The following is a 19177-nucleotide window of genomic DNA, read 5'->3' as shown; positions in this document are numbered from 1 at the left end:
GCGCAGGGGAGCTCAGAGAAGGGGATCGGCAAGGCCATAGGACACTGCCGGGAGGACGGAGCACTGGCACGGGCGTGGACGGGGCTGGAGGGACCAGGCCTCTCTGCTCCTTGTCCGCGTCTGAGGCCTCGGGTCTCAGGAAGCACTGAAGGCACTGCCAACCCGACAGCTGGAATGGAACCCAGGGAAAGGCCCATTTTTTCCTGAGAACTGACAGCCAGGGCCTGGGAGCCTGCAGGGAGAGGGAGAGAGAAACATCAGTGATGAGAGAGAATCATGGATTGGCTGCCTCCTGCACTCGCCGGACTGGGGATGGAGCCTGCAACCCAGGCAAGTGCCCTGACCGGAATGAACCCTGACCTCCTGGTTCATAGGTGAATGCTCAACCACTGAGCCTCGCCTCTGGGCACGCCTTGCATCTTTGAGATGCTGCTGATGTTCTCTTTATTTTACCGAGGAGGCACTGAGGCTCAGAGGATGAGGCAGGGCTTCCCAGGCCACACAGCTGATGCGGGGGCTTGGGATTCCAAACGCAGACCTTCCCACTCCAGGGGCCTGTTCTGGAGCTGAGCTGAGGTTGCAGGGCAACAGGCTGGCCTGGAGGGAAATGAGCTGCAGCCTGGGGTGGTGGGGAGAAGGGGGCGAGGGGCTGCCCCAGCAGGCGGGGCTGTTTGCAGAAGGTGAGGAGAGGGCCCCTGGGAGCGAAGGTTCCCTGTGGCCTGGCCCCAGGGCTGTGACCCAAAGGTTGCTCTTCCCATATGTTACTCAGAGTCATGACTCTGGATCCCTGGCTCTGGGCACGGACTTACATGGATCTTCAGGCTGAGGGGCCGGGCAGGAAGGCCTGACCGAGGGGCCGGGCAGGAGCTGGTGCTGGTGGTGCCCTGGCTGGGCATGTGCATTGGCCACTTAAGCTGGCCCTCTTCCCACCCTCAGGTGGCTGGGGGACTGGCTTTTCAGGGGCCAAGGGTAGGAGCAGGAGGGCAAACTTCAGTCCCCACTGGAGACTTGGGGTAGCTTCCCTGGGTGTTGAGGCGACAGGCAGTTCTGGATCTGACAGGTGTGTGGGGTGACTGAGCCCTGGGATGCCAGGATTTAGAAAGGTGTGGGCACTGTCCTGGAGGGAGTGAGGTCAGCGGCCTTGGGCGGGCAGGACCTGGGAGAGGTGGGTAGAGGCTGGTTGGGCGCCGGCAGCGGGCGTCTGCTCGTTACCTGTGACACTGAGCACAGGGTTGAGGCCAATCGGGCTGGCGGGCAGGAATATGGTCTCAAGGAAGCAAATTCCGAGTCCTTCCTAGGAGGTGGGTCCTAGGAGAGGGCATAGGTCACCTGGTGTCACTTGTTCTCACATCCCTCATGGTCCCACTTGACACTCGTCACAGTGCACCTGTCCTCCCTCCCGGCTCTGAGCCCTGGAGGCCTCCTGTCCCTCCCCCTGAGCCCCATGAACCTAGCTCAGGCGACCCCGAAGCACCCAGGGTCCTGGGGCCACTGTAGCCTGTAGCCCAGGCCTCCTCATTGCTGTGTTTGTCCTTCCCGCCCCAGGGCCCACCCAGGCTCTGCTCCAGGCGGGCATCCCTGCTGGCCCTGGTGTGGAGTGGCAAGAGGCCGCGGGGGCCAGAGGGGTCCGTGCAGGAGAGGTGCCTGCCCCGGACCCCCTGGGAAGGCAGGGGCTCAGTCTTCAGGGGTGGTGGGGAGCACCCTTTGGAGGGAGGTACAGCGGAGACATGGGGTGCTGGCCGAGCTGCCGCTGTAGAGCTGGATCAGGCGCTGGTCCTGGGCTGTGGTGCTGTCCGACTCGAGCCTGGAGAGCAGGCCCAGGGGCAGCGGATCCAGAACTTTGTCCTCCTGCTGCTCTGCCAGGAGTGTCAGAGCTCCAGGCAGCTGCAGACTTTCCCCAGGCCCCGCGGGGGAGCAGCCGTGCGAAGGGAGCTCACAGATGCTGTGCTGGCCCGGCCCTGCCCTGCTGCGGAAGCAGCTCGATGGGGCAGGGCTGTCCGACTGGAGGCTGATGCGAAGCTGGCTTAGGGTTCCAGCTGCAGCTGCATGTGGGCGGCCCCTTGCACATCTGTGCCCCACATGCCTGTTCACAGTGTGGCCTTGTTTGGGAGGCACAAGGGGCCCTGGTACATCCTGGTGTCCAGGCAAGCACAGCACCTAGGCCCGTGATGGCGAACCTTTGAGCTCGGCGTGTCAGCATTTTGAAAAACCCTAACTTAACTCTGGTGCCGTGTCACATACAGAAATTTTTTGATCTTTGCAACCATAGTAAAACAAAGACTTATATTTTTGATACTTATTTTTTATATTTAAATGCCATTTAACAAAGAAAAATCAACCAAAAAAATGAGTTCGCATGTCACCTCTGACACACGTGTCATAGGTTCACCATCACTGACGTAGGCCATGGGCCACCCCTCCCTGGGGGTGAGTCCGTGGGCGCTGGGGCTGTTGCAGGGAGTGAGAAGGGGAGGCCTGGCAGGGAGAAGCTGGGTTTGGAGGGGGCCCCAGTGGATCAGGCCCAGCATGATGGTAGCTTCACTCCTGGCCCACTCCCCTGGTGACCCTTTCTCTTACATCCTACACCCTCCCTCCCAGCTGGCCAGCATCCCGAGAGCCGTGGACCCGGCCCCACTTCTCCGTCCCCGGGCAAGGCCACCCCTTCTCCCCAGGGCCGCCTTCCATCCGGGCACATTGCAGTGGGAGCTGCTGGTCTCGGGCACCATCGGAGCTTTTGGAATGAGGTGCCCCCGCCCCCGCCCACGTGTCTGTACATTGGTCAACGGTCCATGGTTGTCGGAGGGTGGGCCTGCGCACGCCAGTCCCACCATACACGCGTGCTGCGCCGTGTGCTGTCGCCGGCCATGCCCCAGTGTCCCGTCGGGGCGCCTGTCTCCCTGACGTCCTTTCAGGACTGGGAGTCGTGTCTGGAGAGACAGGTGCTGGTAACTCAGGATGAATGTCCCCCGGCCCACAGCCCCACCGCCCGGCGGAGCCGAGAACACGCTGGCTGCTCGGTACTGTGTGTGGCGGGCGCGCTGTTGCTGTGCTGAGGCTGAGCTGGGGGCCAGGCCCGCCCGGGCGTTTGCACCTCTCTTCTCTAGTCCTGCCATGTCCTGTGAGGACAGCCTTCATTTGCCTGCGGAGTGCAGGGGTGCAGGAAGGAGAGGGTGGGGTACAAGGCATGCCCCCAGCCCTCACCTTGTTTTCATCTTTTTCTTTGCAGAATGAGGGCACCCGGCTGCAGAAGGATCTCCGGACCTACCTGGCCTCCGTCAAAGGTACGAGGCAGACCTGGCCTGGGTGGGCCAGACTTCACGGATGCAGGGCGGGGCCTTCCCCATGTGGAGCTGATGTGTAAAGAGCTGGGAGGTGCCAGGGTCTATGAGGAAGGGGCAAGGACTCGTGGGCCTCTGGGGACCCTCCATCCCAGGTCCCCATGGCCCTGGCTGCAGCATGGCCCTTCTGCCCCCCAGCCATGCACGAGGCCTCCAAGAAGCTGAACGAGTGTCTACAGGAGGTGTATGAGCCCGACTGGCCTGGCAGGGATGAAGCGAACAAGATCGCCGAGGTGAGTAGGGGCAGGTGCCTCGGCCCTCCCACAGGGCCTTGCTGGCCTCGGCTGCTGGCCCATTTTACCAATGAAGAAACTGAGGTTTTGAGAAGGCACCGAGCCTTGAAGTGATGGGGCAAGAGCTGAGCTCCGAGGTTCCTGGGAGCGCTGTGGGCTGGGGCAGCTGGCGCCCTGGTGGTGCACTCACCTGCTGCTGCCTCCTTAGAACAACGACCTGCTCTGGATGGATTACCACCAGAAGCTGGTGGACCAGGCGCTGCTGACCATGGACACGTACCTGGGCCAGTTCCCTGACATCAAGGTGAGAGGCTGCCGTGTGGCGCTCCTGCCGGGGAAACTGGAGAGGGAGAGAGGAACCGGGCGGGGCGGTCCACGCTGGCTCAGGCACCGCAGTGCCCTGCCCAGAGGCAGGCATCCCTGCCCCTGGTGCGTGGTCCCTCCAGGCTGCTCCTGCTGCGGCCGGCCTGCCAGCCCAGCCGGGCCCTTTCTGAGCTGGGAGCTGGGGCCTGCTCCCTGGGCCTCGACTAGGCGAAGAGGCCCGCAGGGCGTGTGCCTGTGTGTGGCGGTGCCTGGAGACGGGGACTGTATAAGGTGTGTAAGGGGTGTCCGCCTGCAGGCGCGTGTGCAGGCTGTGTGTGCTGTGCGTCGCCCCTTCTCTGGTGTAGCTGTGTGACTGTTCAAAAAGCCAGCTGCCCTGCTGGCCTGGGCTGTGCTGCGTGGTCGGTGAGCCAGTGTCTCCACCGAGGCCCCGGGACCCGCTGCGTCTGCCGCGGAAGAGGCGCCTGGAGCCGGGTGGTGACCGTGATGCTGGGCTGACCCACGGGGTGGTGCTCCCCCAGCCCTTCACCCGCCCCGCGCTGATGCTCGGCTCCCGAAGGCGCCCGGGGGAGTGTGGAGGCTGCCGGCTGGCCCTGGACAGGAGGAGCCGGGCCAGGCGGGGAGGAGGCTGGGCCTCGGCTGGCTGGTGGCGACAGTGGTGGATGTGTGCAAGGCGGGGGTTTGACCTGTGCGTGAGGGAGGGGCGCAGCGGGCGCAGGGGCGTGCACAGCCTTGCCGGCGGGTCTTCCGCGGGCGCTCTGGCTTCCTCCGGGTCCCGTGTAGCTGGGCCACCGGCTGGCAGCCAAGACCAGGACTTCAGCCCTCTCCTCCGCTCTCTCCCAGTCACGCATCGCTAAGCGAGGCCGGAAGCTGGTGGACTACGACAGTGCCCGGCACCATTACGAGTCCCTCCAAACAGCCAAAAAGAAGGATGAAGCCAAAATTGCCAAGGTGAGGGGCCAGGGCAGTGCTGGGGAGACAGTGGGGGAGGGCTGTGCGCAGGCCCAGAAGCCTGCCCTGGGCTGGGCTTACCTGCCCCTTTGCACCCTGGCCCCTGCCCTCCACCTGTGACAGGTGGCAGGTCCCAGAGCTGGGTGGTGGGTGACAGATCTTCATGGTCCCCAGGGTGGTCCCGGGGTGGCCCTCTGGCTCATTCACTGGCACCTGTCCAGCCCCTGGTCCTGTCCCCCCCCCCCACCCCCATCGGCTCCCTGTGGCACTTTCCTGAAGGAGAGGCTTGGGTTGCGGGGTGAGGCCCTCACCCAGCCGGTGTCTGAGTAGACGCCCCAGGACCCATGCGAGCCTGCGTCTGCTGGAACAAGCCAGGCGGTGGGATGGAGGTGGGGTGGGTGTGTGGGGGTGTGGGGGGGGGCGCGGTGTGGGGGCCGCAGGACTTGGCGGGGGCCCCATTCCCCACAGGTCCTGAGGGAGAGCCCTGCCCCAGGGCAGGCCCTGCTTGCCGCACCCCCGCCCCAGCTAACGGTCTCACATTTTGCTTTGCAGTTGGAGTTCACCCCCTTCTGCGCCTGCTGGGGCTCCCCTAATTCTCTCGGCCTCTGAGGGGCCGGGCCCCTGGAGGCAGCAGCTTGTTTGTCAGCCTTCCAGGCCTTTGGACTTGGTGTTTAACGTCTGTCTCTGTTTCTCTCGTCTCCCTCCTGTTTTCCTCTCTCCTTCGCCTGACCTCCCTTCCCCAGCCTGTCTCGCTGCTTGAGAAAGCCGCCCCCCAGTGGTGCCAAGGCAAACTGCAGGCTCATCTCGTAGCTCAAACTAACCTGCTCCGAAATCAGGTGACACTGGCTTCTAACCTTGCACGTGCTGGCGCCTTCCGGTCTGCGGCCCTGTCCTGTCTGCACTGCCCTGGCTCTGGCTCAGGCGGGGACGGGCGGGGGTGGCGGGGGGGGGGGGGGGGGGGGCGGGGGGGGGGCGGAGGCCTCTCCCAGGCTGGAGGCAGGGCTGGTTTCAGAGGCCTGTGCTGGGAACTCCCGCCGCAGACCAGCCCTGGGGTCCAGCAGGGACAGAGGCTGGGGGCTCTGGGGGCTCTGGCGGTCCTGAGACGGACACCTTAGCGTCCAGAAGGCCAGTAGGCCTGGAGCCCTTTGTCCTCTGAGGCTCCTGCAGGGAGGGGCTGCTGGCACCAGGGCTCTGGCCTGGCACGGGCTGGCCTTCGGGCCTTGGCACTGAGGGGGGGTCCTGCATTGTCTAAGGAGAAAGCCTGAGGGGGCACAGTCTCCTGGCCCGGGGCCCAGAGCCGCGTCGTGGCTGAGTTGGGGCTCACAGAACTTCAGGGCTCCGCGCCCTGGCCCAGGCTCCGTGTGGGCGGTCCTGCCACAGACTCATGGGGGCCCTTGGGAAGTGTGGGCCCCATAGAGCCCCTGGAGGGGACACGGAGGGCGCAACAGGCTGGTATGCTGAGGCCTGGGGCGGCCCTTGGGGGGTCTCCGGGGGGCGGTCTGCACACGGTGGCCCCGGGGGCCTCCTGAAGGAGGGAAGCTACGGCCAGCAGTACTACCCTCCTCTCGGGCGGGTGCAGTGTGCAGGGCCGCTGGGTGCAGGGCCCTGGGAGAGGTGGCCTTCTGGTTTTCTCTCCAGAGAAACTGACGTGACCTGGAACCTGAACCCCTCGTGGTCTTGGGGTGGGGGCAGGCGACAGCCCCAGCCCAGGAGATTGGGTTTCTCTCTGGGCAGCTGCCCGTGTTTGCTGGGCCACCTCCTGATTCCATCGTCCCGGCCACATGTATCAGATGCCTCTGTGTGGCAGGCGCCGGGTCAGCGTGGGCTGGTGGCCAGCTTCTGACTTGACCTGCTGCCTGATTTCTTCTAGGCCAGAGCTGTGGGCTGATCTGGGGGGAGAGTGCCCAGGGACTCCAGGGTCTGAGGGAGGCCCCGGCGTCTGGGACAGGCCGTGCCTCCTCTGCTGCGGGGTGCGGGAGGGCGAGTGGGCCTTTGCAGAGGGTGGACTCTGGCCGGAGGGCTGGGGCCGCGGGCCCAGCGACATGGTTTCTATGTCATTTTCCTGAGGCAGGTCTGCGGGAGGCCAGGAGAACGTTTTTGTGGGTGGGAGTGTCCCTAAGACTGTGGGGCCTGGGGTGCGGCCCGTAGCAGCTTTGAGGCTCCTGGGGTGGGTGTGGTTGGAGATCCTGCTGGGAGGGCCCACACCCGGCCCTTGGGGTGCAGCAGGGGACGCTAAAGCCCGTGATGTCATCTTGGATGTTGGATGCACATGTTTTGCCCGCAGCCAAACTGGCTTTCCATTTGGATTGAGCATTCTTCCTTTGGCTCTCCCCCTGCCTCACGCCTGCTGGGGTGGGGCAGCCTGGGGGTCCCGCGGGCGGCTGGCTGCCTGTGAGCTGGGTACCTGGGGCCTGAGGCTGCCCCAAGGGCTGGCCTGACTTTGCAGAAACAGTGCAACCCGGTGGGGCTGTGCGCTCTCGAGCTGACCAGCTCCAGGTGTGCCCAGGCTCATCTGAGCTCTTCACACTTGCCAGTCCCCCGACACCTGCCTGCAGGGCCCTGGTGCCCTGGTGCCCTGGCGCGTGGCAAGCCAGCCCGTTCTGGGTCCGCTGCGCATGTCCATTGGTCAGCACGTGGCAGAGCCACTGGGGCTGCAAGCCCGCCCCACAGCGGGTAGCTCTCCTGCACCCCCTGCTGCTCAGAGATCCAGGCGATGGATGTGACGCAGTGAACAAGGCTGAGGTCCTGACCTCGGGAATTGAACGGAGCAGCGCTGTTCACTGCAGTCCTGCTGGAACGCGGGGCCGTGCCGGCACACAGCTGAGATCTGTGCCGTGGCCATCGTCCCGGTCACGACTGTTTATTGGGGAGTTAGGGCCAGCCTTGGGTCAAGGCCGGCGCCCGGGACGGGCCTAGAGCCAGACTCCTGGTTGTCGCGCGAGAGGCGCTGATGCCCAGGGTGGGGGCCACTCGTGTTGCGGTTTCACAGACCATCTTCAGCAGCCCAGGCAGCACAGGCTGCCCAGGCCAGAGCCGCTCCGTCCAGGAGCAGCGGGCATGCGTTTCTTCCCCTCCCTTTCTACCTTTAACTGTTAAATTCGGTTTTTAAAGCTTGGGCCAGAGCACGCTCACTTGAGCAGTTCCAGTAGCCTGAAGGGACTTCTAGTCAGGAGAGATGGCGGCCCCTCTCCCCTCCCACTCACCCCAGCCACGGGGCTCAGCCTGGGCACAGTGCAGTGGGGCCGGCGCGGGCTGGTCCTGGTGCCCGAGGCGGGCGGCCTGTGGGCTCGGGACCCGGGCGCTTTGTCCCGATGCGGCGTTCCAGCCAGATGCTGCCTTTGTCGGAGGCCTGAGAACAGGCTGCTGCAGGAAGTGGGCCTGGGTGGAGCCTGCCCTCTCCTGGGCAGTGACTCAGACCGCGTCCCGGTCACCCCGAGTCACTGTTTCCAGCAGGGCCTCCAGGAGAGCTGGCAGAGCCCTCCGGGCAGGGTCTGGTGACGGCCCTGCACCTTCGGGCGCTGCTGCTGCATTCCCCCATTCGGCTCTTCCTGGGGCCCAGCACCACTGCGGGGTGCAAGGGTGGAGGGCACCGTGTGCCCGGGGCAGGTGGGGGCTCGGAGCAGGCTCAGGCACCCTGCCAGCTGCCCAGCTCCGTGCTCCCGGGCCCTGCCCTCCATCTGGGTGCACAGGTGACAGAGGAGAGGATGTAGGGGTGGGGGCTGGGAAAGACTGTTGGGGAGGTGAAGTGCAGGCTGGGGGCTGAGGCTGAGTAGAGGAGCCTTGAGAAAGGGGGCAGGGGATCCTGTGAGGGGACAGCAGGGCCCAGAGAGCTGGGCAGCAGGCTGACGCCGAGCCTCGGGCTCACACAGGGGGCAGGTCCCCGTGGCGGAGTCCTGTGCCCCAGCACCTGGCCCATGCCCGTGTCTTCTTATTGTGCCCTACTCACCCCTCGTCTCCCCCCTGGTCCACCTGGCAGGAGAGGGGTTCCCTTTGCCATGGCTGCTCCGCCCCCTCAGAGGGCCTGGGAGGACCTGGCACTGGGTCCTGGGGGCTGTGAGGGTGGGGCTGCCCGGTCCCACCCCCCTTGCCCAGAGCCCTGTCTGAGCTCGCTGGGCGGGAGGTTGGAGAGCAGGTCTGGGGTGGCCTGGCCTGGCCTCGCTGGCTGGGATGGGCGGCGGAAGCAACGACTGTCCTGCCTGCAGGCCGAGGAGGAGCTTGTCAAAGCGCAGAAGGTGTTCGAGGAGATGAACGTGGACCTGCAGGAGGAGCTCCCGTCCCTGTGGAACAGGTGAGGGGAGGGGTGCAGCCTCTCACCTCCTCCCACGATGCACAGCTGTGCCTGTGCCCGTGCCCGTCGGGGTGCGCCCTTGGGCCGTGCCTCAGGTGAGGGTGGAGTGGGCAGTGCGTCCGCGCTCTCCTGGTTGCCCGCCCTGACCTGCGTGTTGGTTTTGTCTCCTCCCCCTGCAGCCGTGTAGGTTTCTACGTCAACACGTTTCAGAGCATCGCAGGCCTGGAGGAGAACTTCCACAGGGAGATGAGTAAGGTGGGTGGGCATGCTGCCAGGGCCGGTCGAGGACAGGCCGGGAGCCCCGCTTGCCTGCCCTGCCGAGGTCCTGCACAGGCCCCTCTGGCCCTGGGAGGAGCTGCCCTGCGCATGGGAGCTGTGTTGTGCTGGGGGCTGTGGGTGGAGCGCCAGGGCCCGCGCCCGCCCCGCTCCCGTGGCTGTGCAGAGCCAGCCCTGCCCACTCTGTACCCTGTTCGCAGGCAGCTTTGGCCCAGGGAGCTGTGTCAGACGGTGGTGGCTTCCCTGGTTGTAGGCAAATACATAAATTGCGAGAATCTTCTCAGTTTTAATATCCTTTCACGTGTCGTAGATATTGAACCGGGACTGTTTTGTCTGCCTGGACTGGGGTGAGAAGGGGTCTGATTGGCCTCCGTCCCCATTGTGTTATTTTCACGTTAGTTTAACTGGGAGTTAGAGGGCAGCGCTGAGGGAGACCTGCCGGTGGCCTCCTCCCGCCATGCCCTGAGCGGGCCTCTCTGGCTCTGGGCCTGGAGGAGGGAAGGGATGCTGCCGCCCAGCCCGGCCAGAGGGAGCAGCACGCCTTCCCCGAGTCCCCGCGTCAGCCGAGTGGGACTCCCGCCGTGGGGCCGTCCCTGTCTGCCTGCTTTCCCTTTTCCCTTCCGAGACCCAAAACAGCCTAGGAGATGGAAACACAGAGAGCGGTGGGTTGGGGAGAAGACATGCATGTAAAGTAGGAGAGAGATGAATCTCTGAGCTTCCTATCAGCCACAACAGAGGACGATTCTCAGTAGTGAGACTCGCGTGCACGGGGCGACCTGCCTGTGCCGCGGGACCTCCCTGGCAGGTGGGGTGGCCTGGAAGCATCTGGGCAAGAAGACCTCACAGTTCAGACCCCCAGTTAGTTTGCAAGAACAGCTTAGACGTTTTAAAGCAGGACCAGCTCTGTGTGGCCTTTGGGGAATCTCTACGAGTAGAAAGAAAAAAGATGGTCCCTGGAAACAGTGGCTGTGGCAGGGCAGCCACTGCCTCCACCTCGCCCCTTGGCTTCCTGGTTTGGGGTGTGGGTTCGCAGCTCCCCCTGATGGGGGAGCAGAGCTGTTTCCGCAGGGACGGTGCGGGGGAAGGGGTTCAGGGGGAGAGGCAAGATGGCGTTGGGAGAGTGGCTGTTTGGTGGCTCCAGAGGCTCCCCTACCTGTGCTCTCCCTCTGCAGCTCAACCAGAGCCTCAACGATGTGCTGGTCAGCCTGGAGAAGCAGCACGGGAGCAACACCTTCACGGTCAAGGCCCAGCCCAGGTGCGCAGCTCTCTGCTGCTGGTGCGGGAGGGCGTGGGCAAGGCTGGGCAGGGCCGCTGCCGTGGTCGCCCGGGTTGGGCCTTATGGGGAGGCGCCCTCGCAGGGCAGTCTGCTCACCACCTGAGCCTGGCCCACATCCTCATCTGCGGGGCGGGCGGCCGGGGCTGTGCCCGTGGGGCGGGAGGGACCAGGACTGACCCCCAAGTGTGGGGCGGGGTGACCGGGACTGACCCCCAAGTGTGGGGCTTCTGGGAAGCGAGCAGTCCTCTTAGCGTGGGTGGCGCCCTCCCTGCCCCCTGCTCCCGGGAAGCCGAGTCCCAGGCTGGCATTCTGCACCCCGGCCGGGGTGGCCTTGTTCCCACCACACCGCCTCCACGGAGACCGTTTCCTGATGGGCACGGCGAGCGCGGAGGGGGAGGGAGAGGTCTTCCCTCTGTGGCCCGTGGGAAACGGCAGTGCGTCTGGGAGTTTCCTTCCTGCCTGGTCATCACCCCCCAGAGTGGGGACCACAAGGAGCCTTGCTGTCCTCATCTGTAGGAGGGGTGACTGACTGCCTCTTGGGTGATCGGGGTTACCTCGGACTACGGAGGTATTCAGGGAATACTACTGCCCCTCTTCTTTGAAAATAATGTAAACGTGCCCTGGGCTGAGAAGCGCCGGGTGGAGTGGCGGTGGAATGAAGGCCAAGGGCGACTTCCCAGGTGCCTGCAGGGAGGACCCGCCTCCCTACTGCACTGCTGGCCGAGGTGCATGCAGCGGCCAGGTTGAGTGGGGCGGGGCTGGCAGTGGCCGTCCTGGTCACCATCCTGTCACCGGAGGGGAAGGGAGGCCTGGAGGCTGTGAGCTGCTTCCCACAGGAGGCCTGCTCACCTGGCCCAGCGCCGCCCTGGCCGCCGAGCCCACCCCTTTCAGACACGGGGCCCCGGAGCTCTGTGCTGCCCCAGCCCAGTGCCCACCGCTCACCAGGCTCCGCTCATTCCGTCAGCACCATCCCGGCCCGGGGAATGGACCACGGCAGCCAGGCGGCCAGGCCTCTCATGGCCCCAGGGTGTTAGGGGAGACTGCTTTCTGCCCAGCCCCCATGTTAGTGGCTCTGATGAGGGGTGAGGACAGGCCAGCCCCGCATCCCACATTTCCCCCGGTGAAGGCCTCCGTCCCGTCCGTCCCCACAGAAAGAAAGCTAAGCTGTTCTCCCGGCTGCGCAGAAAGAAGCCCAGGTACCACACTGCGTGCTGTGGGGCCGCGGCCGGCACCCGCTGGCCCGTGCATGCCTCCTGCCTGCTCCGAGGGCGCCACTAACCCCTAACCCGCCCTCCGCGTGGTGCTGCCAGTGGGGCCGGAGCGCTGTGCTGTGAGGTGTGCGGCGGGCACAGGGCGGAGGGCAGGGGGATGGCGGGCCGGCAGCCTGAGCCGTGTGTGCATTGGCCGGGCCAGACCCGACCGTTAACTGTGGCCGGTGACCAGAAAGGGGCCTGGGAGGCGCGGGCAGGGCAGTGCTAAAGGGGTATACGCCTGCCTCTGTCCTCACATCTGTTCTTCAAGGAGCAGTTCCTCCTAGGACACACTCACTCACTAACGGGGAAAGTGCCAGCAGTGTCAGGCTGTCCGCCACCCAGGCCCCTCCCCAGGTGACGCGTTTCTCTGTGCCCTTCTAGAGCTGCCCTGCGAGGCGGCCACACACCGCAGGGCCAGCCAGAGGCCTGAGGAGCTGGGTTCTAAAATTGATTCCACTTGAATGTGGATGTACACTGCCCCCTGGCTAGTGGCTGGTCTCGGTCAGCCCTGTCTCAGTGCATCTGAGCATGCACAGGGTTTGCCCTCGGCCCCCTGCCCCCACGCGGAGGCCTGTGCATACAGCTGCCTGGTTCTCGGTGCCGAACCATGTGGCTTAGAGACCTTACCCCCTCTCCCACTCCTGGGCTGTGGGGCATCCCTCTGTCTCCCACCGCCCATGGCCTCCGGGTGGTGTCCCAGGTCTTCCTGGAAGGGCGCCTGGGAGCAAAGGTTCGGAGACAGTGATGGTGTGGTGTGAGGTGGGCAGAGGGCGCAGCGTGGTCGAGGAGCCAGGCATTGGGGTGTGAGTGGGGGCAGGGCGGGAGGCAGCCAGAGGCCTTTGGGTCCAGCTCAGTGGCAGCCGGGAGGAGCTGATGTGTGGCTTGTGGGGACTCACTTTGCCTCTAGGATGTTTGGCTTCCTCCTGCTGGGGAGCTCGGGCCTGTGAGGCTCCTGGGCTGCCCCTGGTGCTGGCTCGGGACCTGCCCCATCCCCTGGGGACCATAGGCCTCCAGCTCAGTGCTCCCCCAGGCGCTGCCAGTCCTCAGGTACAGGGACACGCAGCTCACACGTGGGCACATCACATGTTCCCAGTGAGTCCATGTGGACACTCATCACACCCAGGTCCACACACTGCTCTCCATGCTCACACACACACGTGTTCTCATGCACACGGACCCCAGGGCATCTGCACATGCACACCCAGGTCCACACACTGCTCTACATACTCACACACACACGTGTTCTCATGCACACGGATCCCAGGGCATCCGCACGTGCTCACCCTTCCCACACACTGCTCTACATGCTCACACACACACGTGTTCTCATGCACACGGATCCCAGGGCATCCGCACGTGCTCACCCTTCCCACACACTGCTCTACATGCTCACACACATACGTGTTCTCATGCACACGGACCCCAGGGCATCTGCACATGCACACCTGTCCCACACACTGCTCTACATGCTCACACACACACGTGTTCTCATGCACACGGACCCCAGGGCATCCGCACGTGCACACCCCTTCCACACACACCTGCAGATTTGCACACTTCCTCTTCGGCGCTAGGACCTCCCTGCCCTGGACACCCTCTTGTCTTCCCTCTGCAGTGACAATGCCCCTGCAAAAGAGAACAAGAGCCCTTCGCCGCCGCCAGATGGCTCCCCTGCGGCCACCCCTGAGGTCAGAGTCAACCATGAGCCCGAGCTGGCCGCGGCGGCCACCCCCGGGGCTGCCCTGCCCAAGTCCCCGTCTCAGGTAGGCGTGGTCTCTTGGTGGCCTGTCTCCTCTCCTGCTTGTTTTCCTGCTTCACTGTTGCCCACTCTTTCCTCGTGTTTCCTGCCCGCGCCTGGGCAGGTTTGGAGCCAGAGGCTTTGCCCAGAGAGGGCTGAGCCTGGCATTGCTCTCCCTCTGGCCCTGCCTGGCCCAGGCTCACCTTAATGGCCTGGCCTTGCAGGGGCCTCTTCCTGTTTTTTCCCCTCACTGTGCCCGGCCCGCGGCAACGGCCCCTCTCCCGTCTTGGTTTTGGGTGGCTTTCCCTCCTCCATCTTCCCTTCCATGTAGGACACAGGCTCGGGCCCTCACCCCAGCACCAGGTCCTCAGAGCGGCCACCGCGTTGTCCTCGCCTTCTCTCTCCTGCATGGGACAGTGAAAGGCCCAGGGAGGGCTCGGCGAGGTGGGCGGGGTCAGGGCGGGTCCAGCGGCCCCTGCCCACCAGGCTTCCAGTTGTTTTCTGGAGTTGGAAGGGGAGGGGGGGCGCAGCGTCCCTCCGTGGGCTGTCCCCGCCCTCCACTCCTGGCAGCGGCTCTGCTGGGCCTGTGCCTCCCCCCACCCAGCAGTGATGAGGACATAGGCGGTAACGGCGACGAGAGCCCCCCTCTGAGCGCACGTCCGCGTGGCCGTGCGTGGAAGCCTGACAGTCGCCTGGGAGGCGGGCGCTCTGAGGTGCCTGAGGCTCCTGGCGGTAGGGGTGTGACTGCCTTCTGTAGCCTCTTCCCGGCCCTGCTCCGGCCGGCCGCAGGTGAGGTGGAGGCTGAGCTGAGCTCTGCAGCGGGGCCTGGAGTGGTGCAGGGCGAGGCTGCAGGGTGGCTGCTTCCCAGCTGCTTCCCAGCCGCTCACCTGGCGAGCCCTCCTGGGCTATTGCCTTTGTCTTCTCTCTTCTCTCACCTCCTTCGCCTTCCTTCTCTCCCTCCCTTTTCTCCTTTCTCTCTGCACAGCGTGGTGGACCCCCTCCCTTGGGAGGGTGGCGTGGTCCTGGGGTCTCTCTTGGGGAGCAGTGACTCCTTGCTGCTTCTTCCCCAGTTGCCTGGGTGGGGCCGTGGCCTGTATGTGACTAACCTTGGCTTTGTCTCTGTCTGTCTCCCCCCACCCCCTGTGCTCCCTGCGCGGCCCCTCACCCGCTGTGGACTCAGCTCCGGAAAGGCCCACCCGTCCCTCCGCCTCCCAAACACACCCCATCCAAGGAGGTCAAGCAGGAGCAGATCCTCAGCCTGTTTGGTGACACCTTTGTCCCTGAGATCAGCGTGACCACCCCCTCCCAGGTCAGCCGCGGCCGCCGCGGCCCAGCTCTCCCCTCCTCTTGCTCTCTCGGGGCGTGCATGGCCTTCCCTCCATCCCACACCCTGGGCCTCTGCCTCAAGAGCCAGGCATTTGGCCAGAGAGATTGGCCCTGAGCCTCCCTCTCACTCACTCATTCGTTCACCCATGCTTTCATCCCTCATCCCTCATCCATCTCTGAGCATGTATGGGGGCCCATGCAGGCACACGAGCAAATGGTCCTAGCAGGGTGATCATCTCAGTGCCCCCTGGCTCCATTGATGCTATGGCTGAAAGGGGTGGGAGCACGGAGGCCTTGCTCATGGGGGCGGGGGTGGTCCTTCGTGGGGCAGGTGACTGCCAGAGCTGCAGGCAGAGGCAGCCAGGAGGCTGAGTGCTGGGCGCAGGGCTCCTGCAGCTCGTGTGCCGAGTGCCCTTCACAGCAGGACAGCAGGAGGGCCGCACGGAGCGGCCTGCACCATCCGAGCAGCGCAGCCAGGGAGCCACCCGCTGGAGCCTGGGTCCCGGGCCTCCCAGCCAGGCCTGGCCCCCGAGGGCTGGTTCTGTGTGGACTTCTAGCCCCAGGCTGTGATGGGCCCAGGTTGGGCTGCTGCTGCGGGTTGGCCCTGCCTGGGGCACTCGCTCTGACTCCTTAGCGCCTCTCAGAGGCCCCCGGCTGGGGCAAAGCAGGAGGTGTGAGTGCAGGGAGAGGTGCTGGCAGGCTCTCGGGAGAGTCCCCAGGGGGGACTTCGGGTCAGAAGTAGGGACTTCTAGTATGGGTGTGACGTGGGTGCGGGGAGTGCCCTGGCCCGGGCCCCGGTGGCTGGGGGCCCATCTGTAGAGGTGGTGAAGCTGGCCGGGCACTCCTGAGCGCAGGGCAGCAGGCTGCTGGGCCGCTGACCACTGGAGCGTGCTTCTGCCCGTGCCCAGCACTGTGAACCTGACCAGGCAGTGCCACCACTTCCATCACGGCCCTGGTCCGTTCCCAGCCGCCCTCTGACAGGGTGGCCCAGGGCCAGGTGAGCTGCGGGCCTGCCCTGCAGCCAGACTGCCGGCCCCAGCGAGTCCGTCTGCACGCTCACTGCACGCTGCCCTTGCTGCCCCTCGCTCTCTGCAGGGACGAGAGGTCTGCCCTGCCCAGCGGGAGGGGAGTGTACACGGGGTGGGGGTGGGGTGGGGGGGTGTTGCCTGGGGCGGGGCTGGTCCGGTCGTGCGTGGCGGGGGTGCCAGGGGTGCTGGGCTGCTGGGCGGTGGGCGGGAGGACGTGGACTGCCCTGGCCCTGGACACTGGGTCCCTGGAGCACACGGTGGCAGCTGCCTGGGCCTGGGTGACTTCTGAGAAAGGGCGGGTGTGGGGCTTCAGGGGAGAGAAGTGCTCCCGCAGGCTGGTGGGAGCACCCAGAGGCCGCACCTAGCGTGTCCCGGGCATGGGTTCCCTCAGGGGCAGGGGCTGGGCTGAGCTGGGCAGGCCCTCCTGTCCAGGACGTGAGTCTTGTGGACTGGGCTCTGGGCGAGGGGGTGCCTTGTCTGTCCCCTGAGCTGCGGGGCAGCGGCACCAGATGCTCTCAGGCCCCAAGGGCTCTCCTGAGGCCACACCTCCGCTGAGCAGGCTTCTCCGGGGAGCCCCTCACACACCCCAGGTCTCAGAGGGGAGGGCCTCGGAGGACAAGGCCGGAGGGCACCCCCCGTCAGTGCTGGTGCCCATCAGGAGAGGCAGAGCTGGGCTGGGCTCCGGAGTCTGCGGCCCCAGGAGGGTGGGAGGCCAGGGGAGACCCTCACACGATGGAGGGCGGCATGTCCCCTGGGCTCGGTGCGGGGGGCCGTCTTCTGCAGGCGGCTCTGGGACTGAGGCCCCCCTTACAGTGGGGCTGGGCCTCCAGCACCGTGGGCCACCGTGTCCCGTCTCCGGGCTGTGCCTGTCACAGGCCCATTCCCGAGCTGCGCCCAGACCCCTGCGTGGTAGTCTCGGAGTGGCTGGGGCGGGATCTTTCACTGGAAAAGGTGCCGCGGGTGTTGGGGACTCACCGTCATGATTGGGCTCCTCGGCGGTGTGGCTGGCTCGGCTCCGTCCTCACGCCCTGGAGCTGGCTGGTGGGCAGTTGTCACACTGGGTGGACGTCTGTACGGGGCAGCAAGGGAGACCGAGGCTGTCGAGGGGCCCCCTGTGGCCCTGTCCAGCCCGGGGCGCTGCCTGGCTTCTCGGGTGGGTGGTGAGGTCCCGGGAGCTTGTGGTGCAGGAGCGGGAGGCAGAGCCCCAGCGAGCGGGCTGGTGCCGTCTGGCAGGTGGTCGGCCTGCGGCTGGTGCCTGAGGTGGGGGCCAGGCTTGTGGATGGGGTGGGAGCGTGCGCCAGGGTGTCTGGCGAGGATGTGCTGCTCCCTGTGAGGGGCCCTGTCTGTGCGGGCACCCGTGTGCCCGAGCCGCACCGTGCCCGCCTGTGCTGTGCTTTCTGTCACTAACCACCTTCCTCCTCTGCCGCTGCCGCCCAGTTTGAGGCCCCAGGGCCGTTCTCGGAGCAGGCCAGTCTGCTGGACCTGGACTTTGACCCCCTGCCGCCCGTGGCGAGCCCAGTGAAGGCGCCCACGCCCTCCGGTCAGGTTGGTCTGAGTCTGCCACCACCTGTGTGCCCATCGGCATCTGGGCGGCTGGGCCCTGGGCGCACGTCTGCCCCGGCCCTGTGAGCCCATGGAGTCCTGGCTCTTCTCCCTCCCACTCTGTCCCGGGCTGGGCTGTGAGGAATGGCAGAGAGCAGGCTGGGCGGGGCCCGGGGGAGGGCCTGCTGACCTCACCTGGCAGTGGACGGCTTCTCCCAGCACCTGCGCCTCTCCTGGCAGCAGCCCTGTTGGGGTGTTCCCTGGCCTGAGGTTGCAGGCCCCTGAGAGGTGTCCAGGACGCAGCCTTCTGGGGACCCAGCCCAGCTCAGGCTGACCTGTGCCTGCCGGCTTGAGGGCCCCGGGGGGCGGGGGGGGATTCGTGGGGGGGGTCCCCGGGGCTGCTTGCCTGCCCCCCTAACTCCTGTGCTAACTCTGTGCTTCTCCCTCTGCTGCGCTCAGCCCATCCCCTGGGATCTCTGGGAGGTAAGCCTGCTGCTCGGCGCCGGTCCCGGGGCCGCGCCTCCGAGTGGGCCACCCGCTCACACGTGCACGCACAGCCGTGCTCCTGTGTGCAGGCGCTGGCCACAGCTGCGTCTCCAGCTGCTCCTTCTCTGTGGGCGCCTCCCCGCCCGCCCCGATGGGAAAGGGCTCTTGGTTTCGCTGGAGAAGGGGTCCTCCCGGGTGTGGGCCGGCGTCAGGGCCTGTGAGCGGCCTCCACACCGCCCGCCGGGCGTCCAGGGTGGACGTGCTGCCCGTGTGCCGGGCGGGACTCAGTCAGGGGGGCCCTGGGTGGAGTCTTGGCCTTTGACAGGCTTTCTGTCCACGGCCACACGGGCAGTGGCCTCGGGGTTTTTGGGACAGGCGGGCGGGAGGGAAAGGCAGGCTGCTGTGCACATGGTGCCATGACTTAGCGGCTCTGCCACGGCCCCAGAGGGCAGGGACTGCCCCGTAGGAGGGGCTGGCGACAGTGCCGCGGCCCAGGCTCGGGCAGTGGGCAGCGGGGACAGCCCCACAGGAGAGCTGCCCTCTGGAGGGGCCTGAGGGGGGCGGGCAGAGCCGTTCTGACCAGCAGGTTTCAGGGGGTGCCAAGTGCGGTGCGTTCCTTCCTGCCTGCCGCTGTCGGGGGACCCAGGAAGTGGAGGCAGGTGCCCCTCAGGGTTGGCATCTTCCCCAGGCTCTGGCCAGCGCCCGCCGCAGGCACCCGCGCCCCTCTGCCAGCGCTGGTGCTCATGCCTGTCTCTGTCTCATGCCCTGCCCACCACCTTCCCTCCCTGCCTCCCGCCCTCCCACCCGTTCTCCCTGGTGGCCGTCACCAGCCCACAGAGGGTCCAGCTGGCAGCTTACCTTCCAGGGAGCCCAGCGCTGCCGAGGGCACCTTTGCTGTGGCCTGGCCCAGCCAGGTGGCTGAGCCGGGGCCTGCCCAAGTAAGTGCCCACCTGCCAGCCCCCATCTGCCCTCGTATCTGGGGGTGTAGCATGGAAGATGAGCCTAGAGGAGGGAGCACAGGATGGACACGCTACGTGAGCTGGAGGGTGAAGCCAGGGCCCCGAGCCTGGGCCCCTGTGTTCAGGATGGCTGGCTCAGAGCAGCCCCTTTCCCTTCCCCAG

General features: G+C 66.0%; 1 protein-coding gene across 16 annotated transcripts in view; it reads left to right on the top strand.

The window, feature by feature from the left end:
- Positions 1 to 19177, top strand: part of BIN1 (bridging integrator 1) — a 52077-nt gene that overhangs the window by 29205 nt on the left and 3695 nt on the right. For 2 of the 16 annotated variants that reach the window (XM_036319985.1, XM_036319982.1), the window contains exons 3-15: positions 3227 to 3281; positions 3477 to 3571; positions 3780 to 3875; positions 4736 to 4843; positions 5587 to 5679; positions 9046 to 9131; positions 9311 to 9386; positions 10580 to 10662; positions 13552 to 13699; positions 14855 to 14983; positions 17466 to 17573; positions 18030 to 18053; positions 18887 to 18994. In XM_036319985.1, the coding sequence (XP_036175878.1) occupies positions 3227 to 3281; positions 3477 to 3571; positions 3780 to 3875; positions 4736 to 4843; positions 5587 to 5679; positions 9046 to 9131; positions 9311 to 9386; positions 10580 to 10662; positions 13552 to 13699; positions 14855 to 14983; positions 17466 to 17573; positions 18030 to 18053; positions 18887 to 18994 (1209 nt within the window). Of the gene's footprint in view, positions 1 to 3226; positions 3282 to 3476; positions 3572 to 3779; positions 3876 to 4735; positions 4844 to 5586; positions 5680 to 9045; positions 9132 to 9310; positions 9387 to 10579; positions 10663 to 11834; positions 11880 to 13551; positions 13700 to 14854; positions 14984 to 17465; positions 17574 to 18029; positions 18054 to 18886; positions 18995 to 19177 lie in introns of all 16 variants that reach the window. The other 14 variants (XM_036319987.1, XM_036319983.1, XM_036319984.1 and 11 more) reach the window with 13 other exon arrangements.

Source organism: Myotis myotis, unplaced genomic scaffold (genome assembly GCF_014108235.1).
Source record: "Myotis myotis isolate mMyoMyo1 unplaced genomic scaffold, mMyoMyo1.p scaffold_m19_p_8, whole genome shotgun sequence".
NCBI classification, from domain to species: Eukaryota; Metazoa; Chordata; class Mammalia; order Chiroptera; family Vespertilionidae; genus Myotis; species Myotis myotis.
Note: the sequence above shows the minus strand (reverse complement) of the source record. Positions and strands in the feature narration are given on the sequence as shown.